The following is a 24,866-nucleotide window of genomic DNA, read 5'->3' as shown; positions in this document are numbered from 1 at the left end:
CAAGTGATTTATGAAAATGTAGTATAATAGCAGATTCTGCAGAACTTTATTTAAAATATCCTTTCATTTTAAATGGAATAACCCAACGAAGTTGGGCACAACTTCCAGCTCCAAAAGTCATTAACCTGTATATTTGTTGAAACCAGGGCAGCCTGCCACAGGCAAGTTGAGTACATATTTACCATATTTTTTCATGTTCCTCCCTGACACCTCCTAGTGGCTTCTGTCAGAGAAAGGACACTCAGCTCAGTGAAATCTAATTATGAATTCTTATGGTTATTTTTATCTCCTTATTTTCCACTGTTAGATCTTAACAATTGTGATCATTTTCCCATACAAAGAGTTGGATTCATATAGTATGATTCGATATTGAAAGGTCCATGTTGGCAGTTACCTATGTCTTTGCTGTCTTTCATGTGTTTGTGAATTATTTGCTTGACTATTTGTTCCAGGATTTTTCCAGAACTGAAATTAAGCTGAGTGGTTTTTTTCTCCTCTTTCTGCTTCTCCTCTTTCTTTTTTTTTTTTTTTAATAGATGTAAGAGTGTTCTTTTCCCAGTTTTGTGGAGCCTTCCTTATTTTTGACAAGTTTTCAAAAGGTAATAATTTATCAGCCCTGGGATAAAGGGGTGGCTGAAGGAAAATACCAACAGAGGATTTTCAGTGATTCCATCTTATTTTAAAACCTCTCATTTACCTATTTTCAAGTCTGTCACTGCTTTGGTTTTATTACTCATCTCTGTCTCTGCTGCTAATTTTGTTAGCTCTAAGATCACAGCTGACATTTTTAGTGAAGACAGAAACAAAGATGTCATTAACACTGTGACCTTCTCAAGATTCCAGTGGAGGAATAGACCAATGTTTTTCTTAATCTTCTACTACTAATAATGTAAATGTGGAGTATTTTCTCTTATATTTTGTCTTCTCACAAGTTATGTTTTGCCTTTCTGATTTTATCCTTCAACCACTGATACTCTAGTTCAGGATATTTTGCACCTCTATGTTGTCCTTTTTTTCTAGGTTGGTTTGTTTGTTTTGTTTCTAACAGCACTATTATCTCTCCCCAGTTCTTTTCCCCCTTTTTACTGACTTTATGTAAAAACCTAGCACTTCCACTTCCCAGTGTTTATTGTATGCTGCTGTCCTAAGCTCCATGATTTATGATGCTTGTGTTCTCCTTTCTAACTGTCTGAGGATGGTTATTTCTGTCATCTATTTCATTGTCACTCTCAGATAAGTTACTTTGCATCTGCACATTCTCAACCAGTTCTTCCCGGCTGGCCGGAAAGACAGCCAGAAGACCGTTTCCTTTACTTGCTTTCTTCACCTTTTAAAGAAAAAAAAATGCCACCAGGACATTTCGAGACTTTTCTGCCAATACGTTCCTGCCACCTTTCTTTCCCAGTGGTTGTCTGGATGATGAAAGAGTTCCACCACAAACCTGTCCTGTGCTCTTCATGGTTTTGCTGGTTGCCTAGGAAAGGCCTCAGCCACCTGAACTTTGTGAGCAGACCCAAAACATCACAGCATTCTTTTAGCTTCAACATTTTAGCAGATCTTTATTCCCCCATCTCCTGAGATTCAGAAGAGTATCAGTATACCCTTGATATACAGAGAAACATGTCATTTGTTTTACTTTTCAGTAAGAACTGAACAAGATACATGATCTTAAATCTGCTAAATAATTACATTGAACAGTATTGCAGCATTCAAATGCTGATACCCTTTGAGTCAAATTATCTGTTGGTAGAACTCTAATGACTTTAATATGGTTTCCTCAGCAGAGAATGACCTATATTTTCCCCTTGAAAAGGAGAAAAAATATTCAAGTCTTTTCTTAAAATCTATAGTTAAGTTTTGATTTGAAGAACTCTTTAAAACATTTGTGACATCTTTTCTGACTCATGTAATCATTACTTTAAATTTTATATCCAGGATAGTTCCTAGACCATAAATAGTAGTATTTCCAAGAAAAAACAAACAAACAAACAAAAAAAGCCCACAAAAAAAAATCCCAAACCAAAAACAAACAAAGAAAACAAAACAACAACCCTCCCCCCCAAAAAAAAACCCCAAAAAACCCAAACCAAATCAAACCAACCAACCAACCAACAAACAATAGCAAACAACAAAAACCACACACACACACAAAACACACACACAAAATCAACCAAACAACAAAAAACCACCACAAGATTATGAGAGCAGAGATAAAACCCAGAGCAAAGAGAATCACTTATCAGATCTTGTGGATAATGCATTAAAAAGCAAAGAGGATTTCCCTTCTATACGATTAATTCAGATTTTAATAGCTAGGTTCTTCTGCACAACTGCAGTCAATTTTCCATCACTAACGTAGAAGTTCAAATAAAATGTTCTTTCTAATGACGAATGGAGAAAAAATATAATAATATTAACTTCCTTAAACCTATCTTATATGACGGATTTATGAAATGGAAATAATATAGAAATTCCTTAGACTGCAGCAGGAAATACAAAGCATGTGAATGGAAAGGTAGTTGTACTGAAATAAAGAAATTTCAGGAGATAGTGAGTTCACTACAAAGGGATCATCCATTAAATACTTCCTATACTTCTGCTTTCACTGGAGGACCTGACAAAAGACAGGGAAAGGTGCATGTGTATACATCAATTTTCTGTTCTCAAAAACGGTGTTCACAGAGCAGCAAATACCAAAACTGAAAACATCTTTAGAAATTTCATTGTAGAACACTTGAATGCAGCCCTCCTCTGTGTTTAATCTTTGTCCCTGTTCTTTTTACCTAAAGCACATCTTGTCCTCATGTGCTCTGGAAATCAAATTCAGGAATTACATAATTGGACACAAGATGAATGAATGGCTGCCTTAAGGGGTCATCTCCTGTTCTGCTACTTCACAATAAATTTGAATGAATTCCTATTTCAATGAAAGTGGTCACTAGAGGGGAATAGAACTGAATTTCATCCCTACATTTTAACATTGAAACTGGAAAACTAAAAGTAAATTCTCAGGTGAGACAGAAAAATATCCCAAAGGTTGTTTTGGTGCACCTGACTACTCTACAGTAATTTAGAAGTGTTTATATTTCCTTAAGTCAAGCAATTAATGTTTCTTCTCCTTCTCCTCCTTTTTAAAAATAATTTTTTCTTTTTTTTTTCTTTCATTTTGTATATATATACATACAAAATCCCAGATATAATTGGTTTTGAGTGCATAGAAGATACCAGGCTTGAGGAAAAAATATGGTGTATTGGTTATAACTTTCTCCAGCATAGGCCAACAAAACTACTAAAATGAAATTTGCTTGTTGTCTTATTCTTTATAACATGCCCTTCTGGTGGAAGACCATGCAGCTTTCAAGTTTTGGTGAGCAAAACATCTGTGTCGTGTATTGAGTTGGACTATGCATAATATGGGCTCTAAGATTGTTAGTGAATAGAAGGGAAGTTTTTTTCTAATACTTTTTTTTTTTTTTTACGGAAAACCGTATCAGCATTTTTAACATTTCACACCTTTTCTTGCTTCTTATCTAATAGGTATTCTCTCATGATTTATTAAGAAGTATAGAAGATGTATTTCGTTAAAAATGTAGAGAAATCATGGACTGTAACAATGAGATATTGTATAAAAGGGTAGAGATATATTTATGCAGATTCTTGTGGAATTTTTATGTGTTTGCTGCATATAAATTAGCCTTATAACTTCACTGAGGAGAGACAAGAATAAATAAATTCTGAGAGGAGAAAAAATTGAAGTTTTGAATAACTTGCTGAAGGAAAAACCTGAAAAAACTGGTAATAAAAGAAAAAAGGGAAAAAATCTATTTTCTTGGGTTTAGTTATGAGTGCCACTGTAGTTTATCATATATACATACTTGAAAGTGTAAATATTGTGAGATGAACTGCATTCATAATGAGCCAGAAATGAGTGCATTAGAGAAAAACTTTCTGTAAATTTGATATGACTGAGGGCTCTTTTCTTGTTCTGGATTTCATTACAAAATCTTTGTGGAATTCCACTAAATAATAATTTATTAAGCAAATTTTGCATTAAAGTATAAATGAGAACAGAATTTTCTTTATTTTATTCAGCTTGAAACAGTTTAAATCAGAAATATAACTCTGTAATGATCGCCCAGGCAATGCTATTGTATTTTAGGAGAATTGATTGGGAGAAGTTTGTATAGTAGGTGTTTAGAAAAAGAAAGACAACGTAATAGATGAAATAGATTTCAGAACTAGGTAATTGTTCCTGGTATGCATGCATACCTGTTAAATTATTCCACAGTCTATGAAACAAAATATATTTTTGTAAAGATATTGCTAGCTGGTTGTCTTCATCTTCATGAGTATGTGTATAATACATTAAAACTACAAAACAAAGTGTTGGAAAAGCATTAAAGTTGCAGAGAAAAAAAAAGACTTGAATATTGAAGATTAATGAAAGACCATGCATTATCATGTAGTATACTATAGTTCCTGATAACCTCAGACAAGAGGACTGTTTATTGTGCAACTTACTGTGTGTCATAGTAGGGACACATTTAAGGGCTAATACATCCTACAAAATTCCTCATAGATTATCACTCCTCTAAAATATAATCATTATCCCATTTTAAACAAAAAAAGTACCCCTCCAGTTCTCCCTCCCCCCCAAAACCTGAAAGTCATCGGCACATATTAGAAGCTGTAATTTATTAAATACCTGGAATTTCAAAATGCGTGGACAAAAGTTATTCTCTTTCCTGTAGTTTATCTGTGAAAATATTAACTGGTCTTTATTTTGTGCTGAGTTTCACATATACTTTTAAGATCATAAGGAGACACTTTATTGAGGAAATAGCACGTGAAAATGGTATTCAATTCTGCATATGCCCATGGCTGTATTAAGATCATATATGCAATTATAATATTGTCACTGACTGACTTTTGGGTTCTTAATCTTCCATTTTAAGGCCATTTTATGGCAGCTGTTTGATAGAATAAGCACTCAATATATCATTAGAAATACTTTACACAGAATAACATTATTATCTAAAACTAACTGTGGACAAAAATGTATATAGTTAGAAGGAAATAAGCCTGTGCAGTCCAAATGAACCTTAATGGCTTTGACTTCACAGAAGATGGTATTTTCTTCACAGAATGTAAAGATCTCTTTCATACTGTATTAAGCATTATAAGATAGAGGAAAACTCACAAGTGAAATGTGGAAACAAGATTATTTTTCAAAAGGTATAGCTTTAAAACATGTATCTTCTAGTACAAAGCCATTCAATGTTTATGGAACTCTTCAATATATCCAACAAGTCTAGCCATGTGTCTGCAGAACAAAGCTGTTGAAAGTGATTTAGTGTGACACTCCTTGTGCACCAAGAAAGACAGCCAAAACCCCCTTCATTGCCAATAAACCTCACCCTGCTCATGATGCTGGAACAGAGCTACCCGAGACGAGGGGCCTCCTATGAAAGAATCACTGCCCAGGGGCTGCTGATGGAGAGAGGCAGACAATATTCAGCTATGAAATTGCTGTGGGACAGCAGACCTGGATGGTGCTCTCTGGTGGCTTTGCTAAGTTTTTCCAAAACCTTCAGCCATAATATTCACAGAACCTTTGTCCTAATATTTCCTATAAATTCCAGGCTTGTAACAGCATTACAAGCTAATGCAGGGGCTCTACTTGCATTTTCAAGCAGCTGAAAATATCTAGATTTTGACCATTTTCCTTCTCTAAATAATTCAGGTTTACAGTAGTCAAATAAAAACATTGTCCATTTGATCTGCTGGTTAGAAACAAAGAAACAGTCTTTTCTTTCCTCATGCTAAGAATTCACAATCAGACTTCAACAAGATAGCTTAAAGAAGAAATTATTTTTCGTCATTTGTAAGAGAAAAATTTTAAAAAGCAATAAGAAATTACCATTTGTGAATCTAGATACAGAATTTAGAAATACTGTGTTAGTACAAGTAGTTCTTTCTTTAACATAAGATGGCAAATGGAAAAGCTTGAGCTTTTATGGCTCCTTTCAACGTAGTTGTTAAAATACTTCGTGAAATTTAACTATTTACGAGTGTAAGGAATTTGAAACAACTCCTGGCTAAAATGTTCGCGTTAGTGAGGGCTGCCCAGCAACAGGCGCTTAAGATGACAAGTGGAGAAAAATACATTCCTCAATAGAACCTGTAGAAATTATTTGATATAGTTAGAAGTCAATTTCCTGAATTGGATTTTGTCCAAGGTTCTTCAGTTGTCACCTGAAGCTTATGGGAAAAGCCACAGGATCTTTCACGAGCACAAGTTGTTGTGACCTTTGCTTTGATGCCTCAGGACAGAAGATTCAGGATGGTTTCTCTTGACAAAGTGCTGGCACAGTACAGCAATGGGTAACAATACTATTGATTTATTCCTTACCTGTCTTAAGTTTCTGTATTTTGTTGTTCTTGGCTAAACAAAACAGATATTCTTAAAAAAAATAAGAACTATACAAGAAATCCGGTAGACTGAAGTCAAGCAGTGTTATTTTTTAGTGGGCATTGTTAGCCAAGCAATGCAGAGCTAAGATCGAAAAAAGCTGTTTCATAACGTGAATGATACTAACATTTACGAAATTGAAATTTTGCTTCCTAATGACTACAGAAAATGGTGGGGCTCTTTGGTATTCAGTAGGGCAAATGTACAAAGCATTATGCCAGAGCCCAGTATAATCTGCTCTCAATGGTAAGAACAAAAGTACAAACTGAAGACCAAACAGCAGAAGATTCTGTAGGAACAAGACAGAGCAAAACATGTGAACGGCAGTCTACAAATGGACTGAAAAGCAAAACCTTTCTTACGTATAAGAATTGTTTGACTTTAGGCAGTGTTTTCTATCTGTCGATTGCAAAGCATTTTACTAATTATAATGAAAGCATCATAATGTCTTTTTGTGGGAAGTAAATATAATGTCTGTTTTGCATATGGGTAATGATGATACTAGTTCTCAGTCTTTGAATACTGCTCTCATCTGCTCCCTTCAAAAGCTGCAAGTTGAAATGAAATTGAGCTGTGAGGATGAAAAAATAACAAGGTTCTTGGACTGAAATCCTTTTAACCTTTCCAGATTATTTTTGTATGACAATCACAGGAGTGCGCTTACACAGGGAGACTGCTCATTGTGTCTGGGTAAGCCATGTTAATTAGATGCAGGACTAGAGACTCATTGTGATATTATATTCCTCTTTATATGTAGCTTGATTGATATAGGATGGTTCTGTTGAGCTAGTCAGTCACGTGAGATGCAAACACACTTTTTTTGTTCAAATGGAGTTTAAAAAAATGTCACTGCACATACTGCTGATAGTGCTCAGGAAAGGACTGCAGTTACAGGCAAATGTAATGCGAGTGTTGTTATGAATGCACGTCTGGGCTGAATCTTTCAGATGTGACCTTTTTTTCACAACCCCAAAACTCTTTTCCATGCAATGCATCTATCAAAATATTAACTGATACACAATATATGCAGTTTTTTAATCTGTGGTTTATCAAGCTTACAGACTAGCATACAGTGAGGAGGAGTGTAATACATTCATAGTATTCACGGAGTGTCTTTTCTTGAAAGTATGAAATTAGAGGAAAATTGAAAAGAAAGAATCAAATTTGTTACATCTATTCAAGACATGTACACTAATAAAAGCCTGTTTCTACAGTTGTACTTAAGAGAAAGGTGGGTGCTTCTGACAAGCAGGCAAAACTGGATCAAAGTCAAAGGCTGACTAGATAATATCAGGAGGTCGTTTCCAACCTGAATTATCCTATAACCCTTTTTTTAAAACACTCTTTTTGTCCCATACTTAGTTGCCATTACATCCAGGGCTGTGATCCCTTAGAGATTCCAGTTAGGCAGCACCAACACTCACTAGGCCTTGAATGAGCAGCATTTGGAAAACAGTATATGATAGTGAAATCGAAGCAAGGAAAAATATAAAGTGGTATGTTTTTCTGGATCAAAAGCATTTTAAAAGTTACTACTCTCAACTTCTGCTTACCAGCTATGAGCTGGAAATTGCCATTGTGGTCAGCTGAGACACAGTAACCGTCCCTGAGAGCAACCCTAACGATATCAATGCAATGCCAAACTGCACAGTTTAAACTGCTCCTTTGGCATCTTGTTGGTGGTGACTTTTAATTTCTGAATGGTATTGAAAGGGTGAGGCAGTATTTTCTGAAATTACTCCAGCTCAGTTTGCAAGAATCTGCTTGGGTCCTCAGTGAGAAAGTCATTTACTTCCAAGTATCCAGATTCCAGGCACCTACCTGTCATGTAACAAACACTGAAGAATTGAAAGAAGTCCTTTCAGATATTAGCCTCAAAAGATTGCCTAGAACTGTGTAAAAAGACGAATGACCAGATTAGGATAACGTTCAGCTTCTTTTTTCAATTTTTGCCAGTGACTTTTTCCTGGACAGTAGATCAGAAGAGAATTTGATCCAGGCAGTTAATTCCATGACATGATTGAATTGCAGTTTGGGAATCTTCTTCATTTTTACCTGATTCCAGGTTGTTTCTGCTAGGACTTCAGGCTGTTTGTTTAACACCTCTGTCCTTTTGCATGTGTTTAAATGCTACCACACATTGCCCTCTTCAGTCTATACCTCTGTTCTCTCTAATCTTTCTTCAGCACTTTTTTCCCCTGTCATCTCTATTTCTCCTTTGCTCTAAGCCTTTCCACCACTACTTTTTTTCTTGAGTTCACCTTTAACCATCTTTCTTCTTTCTATTACACCTTCATTTTGTAATTTATCTTTTATCTTGAGGGGTCTGAGGGGTAATTGAAGACTTTACAGTTGTTTTCACGGGCTGGTGGACCTAGCTCACTTCAGAGTGTAGTGTACTCTTGGACCCTATATAGTTCATAAAACTCTGGGGAAAAAAAATAGCGTTATATCCATGTATTCTGACAGCTTATTACAGTGTCCCCCCATTAATCACATGCATGATGTCTGCAACCAATGTGTGGTAACCTTCTCTTAAAACAGCTGAAAGATCAGAGCCATTGTCCTTTGATAAAGGAGTTTCTGTCTCTTTCTGGACCATGAAAAAATGCTGCCTCTTTCTCAAGTTCAGCTTAGATATTTGGGCACTTGAAAACTGAGCAGAGGACAATAAATAAAGAGTCATTTGTCAGTTTATATTCCCATTGACATCAGCACTGACATGCTCTAGATATGTTTACATACATGTTCTACTCTTTAGAAGGGAACATAATATACTTTGATCTCTAGGGGACTGTCTCAAGATAGCCCAATGGCAGCTGGTCCAGCTCTGCAGTGTTAGAACTCATTTTGCATCTAACATAGAGGAAAAGTTTGAGTTTAATCACAGTTCTTGAATTTCTTGCTGGTGTTGCTACAAGTAGAAGTGATCTCAAACTGTTATTTTAAAATATGGCTGAACTTAAGCCAAAACAGAATCTTGAGCATGCTGACTCAGCTTCCTCATTCCTATGTATAGGGAATCGTCGTTTAAGCACAAATAAATTTATTCCAGATTATAATATGGATATGCACAGAGTGGTTAGAAACAAAAGTATCATAATCATTAAAGACACCAGTTCCCACTTCTGTTTATCTCTGTTTGTTTATTGTTTCTTCTTGTAAGACTCTGCACCCTGGACAGTGCTAACTTTTAGTAATTGTGATGGTTTTTTTATAATTTTATTTTAGGTCTTGGGACTATTTTGCCATCTGATTACATTTCACCAAGGAAATTGTCCAAGTATATTATTTTGTGAAAATAACTTGCCACAGTGTATAGAAAGAATTGCTTTGATGAGGATACTCTGAGCAGGATACAAGGAAAAAGTGTATTTGGAGGTCTTTGGTGTTCGGGGACATGCACGTATTATCTAAAACAAATTGATCCCAGTCTGTCAAAGGCTATTTTCATGCTAGAATAGTCTGTGAAAAAAATCCAAATAACACAATGCAACTTTATATTGTGCTTGCTGGGATCGCGGCTCCTTGAGGGGCTGTACACCCTCACCCAGTTCCTGCTGACTTTCAAAAGGAGATGAAGATGCTCAGAGTCCTTCCTGGGACACTCAGACTCTCAAAGGAGGAGAGTGGGATACCCATAAGCCCTCTGCAAGGGTAATGTCACCTTCCTATGTGAAAGCAACCCTTGGAACAAATTCAGTTCTTTACAGTCAGTAGCTGAAATGCCATGTCTCATGGCAAACTATAGATCCTCTAGTGTTATTAATATCCTAGCTTTGGGACATACACACGTTGACCTCTATTCCCAAAATGTACCTTTGAGTGCTGGAAGTATTTTGTACAAAATATAAGGCAAGCATTTTTTACACAAGGACTATCAGACATGGTGGAAGAGGGGTAATTCAGACATTCGAAATAATTTCTAGAAGCACGTGCTCTTTGTAGTGTCAAAACATTGAAGTTCCTGATGCTTAACGAGATAGTGACAAATACCATGGCCACTGGCCTCTATTTCTGAAAGAAGCTACTGATATCTTGTATCTCTCTATATTTTTTTTCTCCTACTGCCCAGTATTAACACAGTCCAGTCTTTCAAAAGTCCATTCAACATCAGACAGCTCCAAAGATTTCTCAGGTTGGGAACACAAAATGCCTGGGCATGCTAAAAAGACAGAATGCAGGATAAGCATATTTAGAAGTCAAATGTGAGTTGAAATCAGGATGGGCATTGAGATTTCTGGCATATAACACCAGTGGCATTGCTGCAGTGACGGTGCTGGGGGTAACCCTTCATCTGTGGTTTCACTCTACCACACTGGGAAATACAATAGATGTGCCGAAAGCACTGCATGCCTCATCAGTGGCAGCAGCAGTTTCTTTTTGGGTGGAAGTGCTGCTTCTGCTGTGATAGATGGTGCAGCTCTTCTACTGCTTTTTAGTGCAAGAATACTGCATGTGATGCTCTGTCAAAGGTTTGGCTGGAGAGCAGCCCTGTGCTAGTGGGGAGACTCCTGGAAGGAGCCAACACCCAGCCAAACTGCAGAGTTGACGAGGAAGAGGGAAATTTTCTTATGGACCCAGAAGGGTCTGTGTGGAGTTGATGCAGCACAAGATGTCACTGAAAGTTGCTGGACTGAGTGGTAGGCTGGGAGTTCCTCTGCAATGCTCAAAACCTTTGTTCCCACCTTCCTATCTGCAGCTTTTCTAAAAGCAGTGGGGTTGCTGAGCATCCAGGAAGAGTATTTGCCTCCCACCTGGGCATCAGATACAGAGAGGGAGTTGGCAGCATATCTAATGCCTAGGGACATATGAGCAAATGCTTTCCTTACAAGAAGATCAGTAGCCCCAGCATTATCAAAGGGCAGGTGTTTTTCCATGCACTTATAAGCTTAGGATACTTGGGTTGCAGCAAAATACAGAATTGTGAATATGGCAAATAATGGAATATGCAAACTGAATTAAACTTAGTGCTGCAGCTTTTCCAGGCAAAGCCAATAGTTATCACTGATTTCTTCTGTGCCAAGGATGTGGGATTTGATGTGTTTGGTGTGTGCAGTTTGTCAGAACTTAAATGTGAAACATGGACCGTATCACACAGATGCACATTGGCTGTAGCTTCTCTGTCCTTTGGGATAGTGGAAATAGAAGTTAATTTTAATTTTATTTTTTTCAAGATGTGATGCTTTCACTGACTAGAAAGGGCTAGATCAAACTCTGCTATGGGAAAAAAAAAAAAAAAAGAAGAAGAAAAAGAAAGAAAAGTATGTCAGTGTTAATAATTAGAAGGATTTAAATTCCAGAACTTTGTGTTCTCCAAGATTTGTTGGCACTGCAGGTGGTCAGTGTGTGTGGAAAGTATGAAAGGTGACAGCTGGACTGTAAATTCGTGCAGCTGGGCAGTTTCTTTGTTTTGAACTTCAACAGCATTTGGCTTGGTGGCATTTTGGTCTGTGACTGGGCTCATCATACAAATAAATGGAATGTTTTCTTTTTGGCCCTGAAGCGAACAGGCGTGTGTTTGTGCTGCATACATTATCTGCGCAAATTCAGACCCAGCATCATACTGTTACATCCAAAAGAGCTTCAGGTCACAGCAGAGTTTCAACCAGCTCCTTCCAAGATGTTTTTGGTGACTGTGTAGTGATGCCCAGGGACACAGGAGCCAGCTGGCAAAGGCTCTCTTCCACAGCCTCTCAAAATCTATTTTTACAGGCTTCTGTGGGATTTGAATTAGGGTTTTTAGGCTGAAGTTACCATTTCTTGGTGCCAGTAGCTGGGTCAGTTATTCCAAAGTGTTCAGTGCTTATGATTCTTATAACAGCCTTCATAATCATATTTTCAAGAGAGTCCAAAGACCTGATGTGTTTAGGTTATAGAAAGAGCAGTCACTAAAGTGTTTATTTATATCTAGGGGATGCAGCATTATTAAATGTTCATTATTCACATACGCTCAAGACAATATTTGTAAGGATAAAATGTTCTGTGGTACTGATAAATGCTGCTTTCACAAATACATCTCCAATAGATTTTTGAACTATCTGATAGGTTTCTCAGGGGAGCAGAAACAATTACAGTAGTTACATATACTGAATTTTCTTTCTCTCTTTCTACCTGTTTGCCTCTAATAAACAGAAAACTTCTAATTTTCTTTGCACCCTGGCATGCTAGAAATTAATGGAGTAAATGCACATGCTGTTTACTTTGCCAGAAACTGGCTTATACAACAGATTTTTACTCTGTAAGACAGATTTTGCTGTATTTGTGCTTTTTTCATCTCCCCCTGAGGAGCATTAACTCAAAGCAATCACAAGACACCCATTCTTGCCTGCTGCTTCTTGAACTGTTATATCTTCTTTGCTTCTTGCTTCTCTATTTTTTTTTAAGAGGAAAGAGCAGCAACCAAAAAAACCTAAAGGCTGCCTCCTTTCCTAAAATCATAACTATTTGATGTGAGGAAGATTAACATGTAAAACACTCTTGTTCCCATAGAATTTACTTTCAGCAGCTGTGTTCTTTCTACTCAAATCAAGATATGTAGCGCGCTCTGTAAAGTACAGTATTGAAAAAGGAAGATGTGTACACGCTTGAAAAATCCTGAGCTGCTTGTGAAGCTATAGACACTGCATGTTTATGACTTGGTTTTCTAAGCAATCTCCAGAGCTTGAACGGATTACAGTGATATTTTAACAAGGCTTCTGGCGTCCATCACCAGCTTTCACTTACTGAGAAGGCTAAAAGATGGAAGAATGTAATTATTTCCACAAGCTGAATGCTAGTGGCTGATTGTCATGAGAACTTCAATGCTTTAAACTTCTTTGTCTCTTGTAAGGCAAGCAGGTAAGTCTCTCGGGTTCTCTTCCAGTGTTCATTTTGGTAAGGGAGCAGGGGCTTGCAGGGGACTGGTGTCGAAGGAAAATATGTTCAGTATGAAGGCAAACTGTATTTCTTAAATTTTAAACATGCAGTATTGCACGTTGTAATTTTCTGTCTGGCAGATTACAAATCCACTACCTATAAGCTGAAATGTTTCTGTGAAATATTATCACTTTCCATAGCCAGGATCTGAATTCCATTCCAAATTAATCCCTAACATATGCTTTTGTATATTATTGAAAGAGGATCTGTATGTCAGTCATCTGTATGTCGTGCAGTATCTGTGTCTAAATCTCTTTCTGTCATCCTATGATTACTTGTAGATTGATTAGTCTGGTTAAAACAATGTTATTCTGTATGATAAATGCAATAATATTTATAGGATTGTAGTTTACAAAGGTGATTTTTGTTGAATAGGTTTTTTTTTTTTTTCCTGAATACATGATTTCCTGAACTGAGATCATTGGGCAGCTTACATTTCAGATGAGTTCTGCATCATTGTAGAAACACTGTGGTAAACAAGGGGTTTCCTGCTTGCAAGTGGGAATCTAACAGCATCAAAAATAGATGTTTCTTTCCCTTTCACCTTTGAAAGAACACTTATTCTCTTTGAGTAATGGTACGGCTGTGCCTCTAGAGGTGAGGCTTCCTATTTGAAGACTTTTAACACAAAAGACCTGATTACCATTTAGGAAAAAAAAAAAAAAAAAGACAAGACCCTTTGACCGTAAATAGTTTTTGTTTTAATGAAGTTTTTTTGTTGTCCTCTGAGAATATTTGCTAGCTTTAAATATTATTATTATTGAAGGGCAAAGATTTTACATGGTTCTCTAAGATTTTTGTTTACAAGAATGGCTATCAGAGAAGAGAGTATTTGGTGCTAAAATATAAATATTCATAATTATTTTTTGCTTTAAAATATGGTTGTTTACAGAAAGCAATTAATTTAATCTCCATTTCCAATCTGGCTATGATAATTGAAACAAAGCCTGCTGGCAGACATAATTATAAATAAACTTCTAAAATAATTAGATGTGTAATTAACAGAAGACTGAGTTATTATCACTTCCTTCACCATACAATAATTTTGCATAAAAACAAGAGAAATAGCTCTCATTAAAATCTCACAGCAGATCAATCCACAAAAGGGAGTGAGACATTAAAACAAAGCACTCAAGATGTGCAAACACTGTGATTAATTAATTAAACAGAGACCAGCACCAAGAAAAAGCCTAAAAACAAATGGAAACTTAAGAAATAAATATATTGTAAAAGGTTAACATATTTAAACTGGTTTGGTTTGGATTTTTATTTAAAAGGATATCTCAGAATAACTCGTAGATCTATATTTGTGTATATTGCTTCTATCTTTTGGCTCTGATGAATCCTTCTGAACACCTGCACATTATTCATTTGTAAAGTTTTCAAAATATTAATCAATGAAGTGAGTAATTACTTAGGAAGGATGTAAAAGAGCCTGACAAAGGATGGCTGATGGACTTTGCTTTCCCCCCAACCAAGGGACATTCTCTGTCAAACTTCAGGGACTTGCTGAGCTGTTCCCAGTGACTTTCACCAGAAAGCTGCTTACAAAGATCCCTCTGCTACTGGGAAACAGAAAACCAAATGAAACCGGCTGATGAGTCTTTTGGGAAGCGAAGAATTAAGAGGAAGGTTTTGAAAAGCTTTACCAGTCAAAATAATACTGGGATTCTGGAGAACGATGGTATTCAGAACAGAAATGCCAGCAGTTACTTAAATCTGACTTCTGTCAAATTCCTCTAAGTGCATTTATTGAAGTACTATGCAATCTCATGCCAACACTCATACTCTGCATCTTAGAGTATTTAATAATGTGTAGGACTACTTTGGCCACTGTGCAGTATTTGTTCTAGCAGTGTCCTGTGTGTAGTGCAGTAATTAAAAGCTCTAGGTGTGAATCGTATGAATATTCAGGTTATGTTACTTTTTTTAATGCTTGGAAGTTAACCCAGTAAAGGAAATCTCCACCTCTTCTATGAAAGGGGAAAAAAAAAAAAAAAAGGAAGGTAGAAAGAAATTTTTATTCTATGGTATTAAACAGTATTGTCATGTAATACACACCCAAGAGCTTAACAGAGCTGTAGTAGGACTAATTTAGCCAGTGCTTGTCTAATCCTTCATTAGCATACTATTATTTTTTTTTTGCCTGGTGGGTATATTGCCTGTTGAGAAATAATGTGAATATTTATTCAGCAGTAATAACTGTTGCTGCTTGAGAGCTTTTTTACTGTGTGTGAACATGCTTATCTAGGAAAGGATTTCAGGCAGATGATCACTCTTGGGATTCAATGAATTCATGCATTGCATGTCCTATCTTAACTACATGGCTGTACAGCAAGATTACGTTTTTTCTGATGAGATTCCAGTTCAAACACAAACACTGCAAACACATCACTGCTTCTCAGAGAATAGTACCTGTCTTCTGGAGTGGTTTAATGTACTTGTGGAACTAGTTTATTTAAGCAGCATTAGAGGTGCAAGTCTGTCTCCATTTGGTGCAACAGGCTAATCAGTTTTTACCCGAGACTGTGCTAATTCTCTGAAGAACAGAGCCCAGTCCTCTTCCCAAAGAAATCAGGGAGCATTTTGCTACCTAGGTCAGAGGACTAGGATCAGAACACTCTTCTTGGCGTGTAACCTGTGTTCATTGTTGGTGACCCCCCAAAAATGCAACTGACACTGCATCTTGCTTATACAAAATGGTATTTTAGGTCAAAATATCCCTTTTTAAAACAAGTTGAGATAATTCCTTTACGTTCAATTTGTGTACTAAGAAGTTCATTTCAAGCCATATTTTCTATTTCTAAAGAAAAAAAGATACTTAGTGTATGTATTTTCTGCAGAGAATATGGCTGTGCTACTAGCCAGGTGGTCACATTTTTGTGCATACATTTTTGGTATAGCTATATTAAAATGCTATTTTTACCGTTAGGGTGATGTAAGGGAAGCAGCGCTATGTTACCTGTACACAGTGAATTTAAACTGAAGATAATTCTACAATGGACACATTACTGTGTATCTCTTATTAGTAGTTACACTGATTTAAATTCAGGATGATTTCATTTAAGTCAGTGAATGTAGGAGGTTTACTTTTCTATAAATTAAATCTGAATCAGATCCATTAAAATTTATTTCAGACTAACTTGTGAAAATATGAGCAAGCCCAACAATTAGTAATCACAAACTGTAACCTTTTATCATTCCTTAGGCAGTTAGTGGTTCAGTTGTAGTAAAGCAGCATTTATTTAAAAAGAAAGAGAACAACAAATCTAAAATGTTTTGCATTTTACTGGCTTTACTTACCATTGGTTGTACTATTTTTGTACCATTGCAAGTTTTTGAGAGGATATCCTAGTCTCATTTGCACTGATGGGAACTAGAAAAGAATGAGACCAGTTGCCATATAGAATATTGAAAATAATTGTTACAGTAATATTATATTTAAACTATGTTAGAAATAGGTTTAGGGACTCTAAATATACTGCATATAGATGGAACTATGTGTGCATCCTCTGTCATGCTTTTGGATATTTGTTTTGAATGAAGATCTGTTCCTTATGGTTAGATTTTTCCAATTAATTGCTTGCTGATGATCTGGAAATGCACTCACTGAAGCTCAGACTCTCATGCATGTCTTATGGCATTTAAACTAAATAGGCAAGAAATCAATTCAGTTGTTTGTGCTGCAATTGACTGAATGGTAATTGAGACACGGGATATTGAAAGGTCAACATGGGAATATATCCAGAAAACTTCTTTTCAAACTATTTCCACATGTTTTTAATTAAAATTTGCTTCATAATGGAATTATATATTTTATTTCATACTTCAAGTATTTTCCACGATCTGTGCATATCTTTGTATTTATGTTAATATTACTGTATCCTTCACAGGCAATACTGCGTTTAAAAATCTCATTCAGTTCTCTAATGGCAGCTACTGGAAAAGGTGCATTTTGCAAGGAATCAAGTGATGGTCTCTGTCAAGTATTAAACTACAATTGAGATGAAGGCCAATGTTTTGGTAAACAAGCTATTTCTTTTGCTCCCGATGGCCAGGGGCTACTGTGGCAGGCAGCTGGGTGAACTGGGGAGGAGGTTTCCCCCCTGTAGCACTCAGTTCAAGCTTGCATGGGCGTCCCTCTGTGCTGCTCTGTGTGAGGACATCTCCTGGTGACAGTGGCTGCTGAGGAGCAATGCTGGCACACTTCTGCTGCCAGGTCCCTTGTCTTCCCTGCTCCTGACACTTGTAGGGAGAATCCTGGGAGATTTTTCTGCTTCAGCTTCCTAAAGCCTGACAGCTTGTGCCCACATCTAAGTCTGCAGGGGACTCTGCTCTGCTCCAGGCTCATTAGGGGACAGCAACGGCCCAGCACAGCAAAGAGCCCATCCGCCCTCACTGCTGTCCCTCCTGCAGCACAGGTGTCCACACCCAGATGAAGAAAGACACCATTTCCCCAGCCTGGGCCACCTCTTTGCGCTTGCTGCAGCCCTCATGCACCTTCTTCAAATGTCATCCTTCCACTTGGTCCTTTCCTACACCCTGGACTAGATCACAGTGACAGAAGGGTCTTTTTTCTCTTCCCATTTGTCTCCCTGGGAACTTTCTCATGTTATCAGGTCTCAGCAACACAGAGGAGCCAGTCTAAGAGCTGAAATGGGCTTCTGCTCAACCAGTTGCCATAGCTCGTTGCATCTCCCTATTATTTTGATGCCCAAGGTCTTGCAGTGTGGGCCCTGTCTGGCTACAGGGCTTGAACAGAGAGGGATGCTGCTGGTCTGATTCAGCTGCAGTAACCAACAGGGTTTTGACGGGATACCAGTTGTACCATTCCCCCAAGGGATGAGGGCTCTCTGGGTCCCAGCTTTCTCTGGTCCTTAGGCTCACAGGACGTTCATTTTCTCAAAGACGATAACACTACTATTGAACAGATAGAACGGTGGGAAGAGAAAAGATAAATAGAAAATGGAATAGAAACAGAACACATGCATTAGTCAGCCCTTTCAATGCATAATAAAAAGCATTTATATGAGATTAAATTCAAGCTTTGTGTAAGTGAAAGGGAGATGCTGCACTTGCTTTCTGTAAGAGGCTGAATTTAAGCTAAGCAGCTTCAAACTTTCTAAAAAAAACCCCTACCTCTCCTACAATTTCTTTTAATAATCTGATGGCTCCTTCTGACACACCAAACAGTTTACTTTCATTTTGAAATCACCAGTTGTTGACTTGCTTCCTTTCTATAGTTATTTTATTGCTTTGCCCTTCAACTGCCCTTCCCTAGTACTTTTTATTATATTTTCTCTAATACAGAGAGCTTCAACACTGCTTGGTACTCCTCCTTATAAAAATAAAGTACAAAACAGGGCACATTAAAATATTAATAATTTGCTGTCAGGCTTTTTAAAGATTGTACTGTTGAGGACAAAACCAGGCACCAGCGTGAATGTAAAGGGGTAAAAGTGGAAAAGGCAAAATAACTACAGCTTATCATGTTGAAACAAACCTTTCTTTACTATGTGTATGGTGACACACATTCATGTAGACTTAATAAGTTCTTTGTAAGAATTTGGGAAATATCTCCGCTTCTCTTTGTTCCCTTAGTCTAAATGTTCATATGTTTTCCAGCCTTTCATCACTCCCAAGCACTTCCTCTCCCCAGTCTTTTCTCTATTTTCTCTGTTTTTCAGGTTTTATTTACCTGAGATCTTGTGCTAGCTTCCCTCTTCTGTTTAGTATTTAGTACCTCTTCTATTTAGTATTTCATAAATCATTATACAAATTCAAAGGAAAAAGTATTATTTTTTTCTCTCATGAGCTTAAATGGAACCGTCTTCTTCCACAGGTTGGAAAGACTCATTGACAGACACATACGGTCTAGCTGTATTTTGCCTCCTCCTTTTTGTCACCCCATTTCATTCAGAAAAGAAGAAAGGAATATTGGAACACCATTTAACCTTATTATCACAGCTAGATGAAGCAGCTGCCCCTTGTTTCCCAGTTCCTACGTTACATGACTCAATTCCTAAGCCAGACACTGTATCTTTGGTACGTTTTACTTTTGCATGCATTAATGTGCATCCCTATTTACGTGTAATTTCACACTCAGTTTTCTGTAGTCTTATGATCCAGTAGTCAGTGTGTGATAATTCCCTAAAAAGTGACAGAAGAGTAAAGGTACAGATAAGTTTTTAATCTAGAAAGGGAAGAGACTGAGAAGAAATACAGTGAATTTTATATACATAGAAGGTCGTTGCAACAAGGAATGGCAGGGATCTTTTTCTTGGTCATTGTGAATAGGACAAGAAATAGCGTGTTTAACTTTGCAGCAATGGAACTTAGAAATACACTTTTTCAGTTATAGTAGTGAGGCACTGGAATAAATTACCTTTTAAAAGCATGGAGTCTCCAGAAAGAAGACTTGTAAGCGCTGGTTAGAAAGCCATTTCCCACGACTACCATGTGTGTGACTGATCCTGCTGTGAGACAGAGGTGGGTTAGCACCCTTTCAACCCTTTTATTTTTTTTTGTCATTCTTCAACACTTTGTTGCAAGCGAGTAAACTTGTGGGCTAAAGGAAGCAGCGTCATATATGAGCACTGACCCACAACAAAAAACACTCTTTGAATCATCCACTGCTAGAGAAAACCTTGTTGGATTTATTCCTATCCAGGGACAAAGGTGAGGTACAGGGAGAGATACTAAAAAGAAATGCCCAAAGACTCAGAAGAAGAGATAAAGGAATAATCAATGATATAAAATTAATTACGTAAATTGGTGACCGTATAAATCAAGAACAGTTTATTATATGTGGGTTTGGTATGTTTTAGTGTGTTTAACCTATGGTTATTATGTTAGAAGACCTCAGGAGTTACATTTTCATGGAGTAGGTGAACTATAGGGTTTCTTCCTTAGAAATACCCTGCTGTATTCTGTTGTTGGTAGGAGGCTAAATGAGTTTCATTTTCTAAATCAATATTGAAGTTCCAATATTTCTCTGTATGCTCTACTTGGGGGATTAGGAATGCCCAGTGTATGCTCATATCAGTAGACATATTGGATGAACTGAATATGTTCTTCTGTTTCATACAGCAGTTCTGCTAACCTGATCTAACAGGTTTCCTGAGCTTTGTGTAAACGTGAAGCATCTGGCTTTGCTAAGAAAATGAGGCTAAACTGTAAATCTTTGTTTATACAGCTTGAAAGCAGAGTGTGGTGGGGCTAAGCTGCTGTCAGAAATCTTACTCTTTTGCTTAAGATAACCTGTCCCCTTTTCACAAAGACCCTGTATTTGCCATTTAGATAGCACACACGAGCTGGAGGTTGGAGTTTTCCAAGAGGAGAATTAGATAATTCGGTTTATTTATGTGACTGCAAGCTAAGGTAGTTCTCAGGGCCTTGCCCTTTAACTTGTCCTATCACTATAACAGAAATAAAGAGCTGATCTAGCTCAGGTCTTTGACAGTAATCACGCGTGAGCAGTTTGGCCAAGATATGATATTGCACTTACTGCCAGGTCATAGGGAGAGAAATCTTGAGGTCTTTTCATTTCTTACATCTTACCTGTGCCATGGAAAGACAGCTTAGTCAGTGTTGAACAAATGCCACAATCTGACTAAGGATTTATCCAAAATGAGAGCTCAAGCACCATGTCTTGCTTCAGACACTGTTGTTTTTGAGATTTATTTCCAGGCCCTGGAGTCACAGCAGTCAGTGGAAGCCCTGTCACAAATTGCAGTGGTCAGGCCCTATTCAGAGTCCATACACTCTGCATCAGCCTTGCAGAAATTGTTCATGTCATTCCTATGGGGCGTTGATCGAGGTGCTCTAGGAGAAGCACTTTGGAGCCATCTCCAATTATCCCATTTATTTTACGGACCAAAACTAAATGGCCTCATTGCTGCATCTCTCCTACGAGGAACTTAAACACAACATCAGTTAAAGCAATGACAACGTTATGTCAGAGAGCTCAGTTTTGCAGACAAAGACACCCCAGCAATTCCTCTGGATGGTGGTTTTGGTTTACTATGTGCCCCTTCAGCCAGTGAAGTGTCTGCTCTGTCTGAAGCGCGACATGGTAAAGAGGTCAGAAATAAGTCACATATTTACTCCGTTGTTGCAGGGACAGAGCTTAAGTGGGCACAGCTTCGACTGGAAACCCACTGTTGACCCCATGAGCTGGCATAACCACGGGAGCTGGTTGTCATTTTAACATCTTTGCAGCGTGCCTGGAGAAACCGAGGGTTAACCCAGCTGTTTTTTTACGGGTGAACCCCACCACCCTGGTTCGTCCACCTCTCCCAGGGCCGTGCCAGCGCCCCTGCCTGGGCAGCCCCGGCCCGGTCGCCCGCTTGGGGGCTGCATTGGCACCGGCAGCGCCGAGCGGGGCTGCTCGCCTGAGCGCTGCCGGTGCCGCCCAGCCTGGGGGGAGCAACCCACCTCCTCTCCCCGCTGCACCAACTGGGGCTTCCTCCTTTTGCTCGCACAGCTTCCGAGCAGGGCAGCCGAGGGCATCGTGGGGAGGGTGAGAGAGCCCCGGGAGGAAGGGGAGGGAGGCGGGGAGACCGAACCCTCTCCCCGCTGCTGTTGCAGAAGCTGTGCCGGAGCCGGAGCCGGAGCCGTCGATGTGGCTCCCCAGAGTTAGTTGCTCAGCAACCAGAATCAATTAATATGCTTTGCAGAAAGTGCAGGGGAAACCCGAGCTGCTGTCAGCGAGAAGGCAGGAGGCTGAGGGTGACTCAGGATCCCACTCTTGCCTGACACCCCTTCGGTCCCACCCCATCCCCTCCAGACCCCCCGTTATCTTTATCCCTTTCTCCCTCCCTACGATGACTTAGTGCATGTGTCCCCAAATCCCTCAGGCAAGGTACTGCCTTGCTCAAGAGCTCTCCTGCTTTGAGGGTTCTGCATTTAGGTCTAATTTGTATTTTTGGCTTATTTGTCAAGCTTTCTCCAACACTTTTCTAGAAATTCTAATCATGTTCTTTGGAAAGGGAAAGGGACAGCTGATGTTTTTGTCAGATGGTTTTAAAGATTCCTCAGGATGAGGAGGGTTGTTTGGTAGTGCACAGCTGAGCAGCAGTAATGAAAATGCATCATGTGTGAACTGGGAAAGTTTTCGCCTCTTCCTTTATTACAGGTAATCAGCACTGCATATATGAGACCAAAGAGGTAGTACTGATTGTTGTAAACACATAGACAATAGACTAAATAAGGAGTTGTTGTTTTTTCTTCTCTTTTTCTGCATAGTAATTTCAGGGCTTTGGTAAGGTATTATTTTCTTGTTTTCTTTCTTTCTTTGATTTTCTTTGGAGTCCCTCTGATGACACCACGAATCTGGGAATGAAGAACTTCTCAGAGATGATTGGAAATGGCATTGCGGAGCTGAAACTTAACTGGAGGAAATATATCTCCTGAAGAAGAAAATATAATGCACAGTAAGGATCTGACTTCTGGTGAAAAATTCAAGCCTAGAGAAAACTTGTCCGCTTTGTTAGGAAGAATGGGTTGGACAATTTTCTTCAGTTCCAAAGGATATCTGAATGCCATGCTGAGCTTAATCTCTGCAGCATGCTCTGTGCTTCTCATCTCTTCCTGATGCACTGCATGGTAAGGCCTTTTTCCTTCCTTTTAATAATAACAACCATATTTCTGTTATAGTGAGAGGTAAAAATAATAGCAATAATCAAATTAAAATTGAAAAAATGTAGACGGCTAACAAAAGAACGTTTGTTTGTATGGTTGTCTCCAGGAGCAAGTGTTCTGATTACTGCAGCAGCTTTGTAAGATCATTTCTGTCTTTCTCCCTTGCTTTGTGACAGTGTGTATGTGCACGCGGGTGTTTGTGCACACCTGTGCTATCATTTGCACTTGGACATCAGTAGCTGTATTGTACATATTCCCATGCTAAAGAGGATGGTTAAGAATTTGCTGTGATATCTCTCTCTTTCCCTCCCTCCATTCCCCTCCTGCCTCCTCTTTCTCTCACTGTCTGTCTCTCTGGGGTCATGGTCCTATACCTGCCCTGCACCTCAGTCGTGCACTGACTGCTAGAAGGCAAAAATAGAAGGTAAAAGAAATCCTCTATCAATGTAAGAGTAGTTCTGAGTAAGTATTATCTGAGTAAATAAAAACTACAGAAGGGTTTTTGAATGTCTGCAAGATCTGCAGGTACAAAAGATTTACTTCTTTTTGTTTCCCCTGGGAAACGAATATCAAATGCAGACTTGGATGCTGTGTTTTAGGTATAGTGGGAGGCAGATCCTTTTACACATGTCAGAAAGCCAAAAAATGACAACTGTGAATTATGACAATGTTACTCTTGATGACCCATGTCATAAAATAAGCAAACCCAGTACGAGATGTTCTCATATCAAGCAATTTTTGTCATGTATTAGCGGGGTGTTGAGAATTCTTGTAAATGGCTTCAGTGGACGTTGCAAGATATTTTTCATTAACAGCTGTAATGTGCTTTCATCTTTGGGATAAAGGGTGCTAGGGGAGTACAAGGTGATATTACTAACTAACTACTCGACTTACCAAAATTTGGGGTCATTATCAGGAAATTGCCAAGGAGATCGGGAATTATATAGTGAATACACTGAGATGGAAGAACAGGTTAGTTTTGCAGAAAGCCTGGTTTACTTGGACCTCTGTTTCAGAAATTAGGGTAGAAGTAAAAGACGAAAAAGTAGTGATGTGAAATATACATATTTTCTTATACATTCTGGTTGATCACTGAGTTTGGAAGAGGGCAAGTTGAGTGGGTCTTGAGGAGCAAACTGTGGTAAGGGCCTGCCCCCGTTCTGAGGGTCATCCCTTGCGAATTCCACTGCTTTTGATGGGGTTAGAAATGGACCAGGGGCAGGTCTGCGTGGTGGTTGTCACGGGCTGTCCAGCTGGGTGTAGAGGTGACAGGTTCCTGGCAGCTGGTTTTGAGGGTGAGAAGGATGCAAAGAGCCAAACCAAAAAGGCCACACGAGGACTCATGAACAAGAATCAGAGTTTAAATCCTATTCAGAAGATGAAATTCTGTGGTAGTTCCTAATACATCTCCTCCTTGTGTGATGAAGGACTCCATAAGACAGTTTTTAGGGAGAGAATGGTAATGCAGCTTTTTCAAATCACTGCAGTAGGAAGAAAGAGAGACAATACAAACACATTCCTTTTCAGTAGGATTCAGAGGAACCAGCTTTGATTTTAGGAATAAAGGTTCAAAATATGCATACACATGCATGGAAGTAGATATTTTTGTGTATTTTACCGTCTAAAATGTGTGACTAGTATAAGAACCAATATGGAAAACTGAGGAAGGACAACACAACCGATAAATGTCGTCTTCCAGTCTTTGCTATTGAAAGAAGCTCTTTTTTGTGGGAGTAGCCCCTTGGCTTTTTCTGTGAACAAGGGCTGCATCCTAAATTCAAGTTTCCCATTGTAAATCTCTCCTCGCATCAGCAGTTCTATTTCAATCAATGGG

The 24,866-nt window shown here is 38.4% G+C and overlaps 1 protein-coding gene across 1 annotated transcript in view; it reads left to right on the top strand.

Annotated features, from left to right (window-relative positions):
• The window catches only part of TUNAR (TCL1 upstream neural differentiation-associated RNA), a 120,334-nt gene that overhangs the window by 68,827 nt on the left and 26,641 nt on the right, over positions 1–24,866 (top strand). Inside the window, exon 3 of the mRNA XM_065636747.1 lies at positions 22,702–22,996. Within this exon, the coding sequence (XP_065492819.1) occupies positions 22,958–22,996 (39 nt within the window). The 5' untranslated portion in view covers positions 22,702–22,957. The remainder of the gene's footprint in view (positions 1–22,701; positions 22,997–24,866) is intronic.

The sequence above is a fragment of the Caloenas nicobarica genome, chromosome 5, assembly GCF_036013445.1.
Source record: "Caloenas nicobarica isolate bCalNic1 chromosome 5, bCalNic1.hap1, whole genome shotgun sequence".
NCBI classification, from domain to species: Eukaryota; Metazoa; Chordata; class Aves; order Columbiformes; family Columbidae; genus Caloenas; species Caloenas nicobarica.
This window is presented reverse-complemented; position numbering and strand designations above follow the sequence as displayed.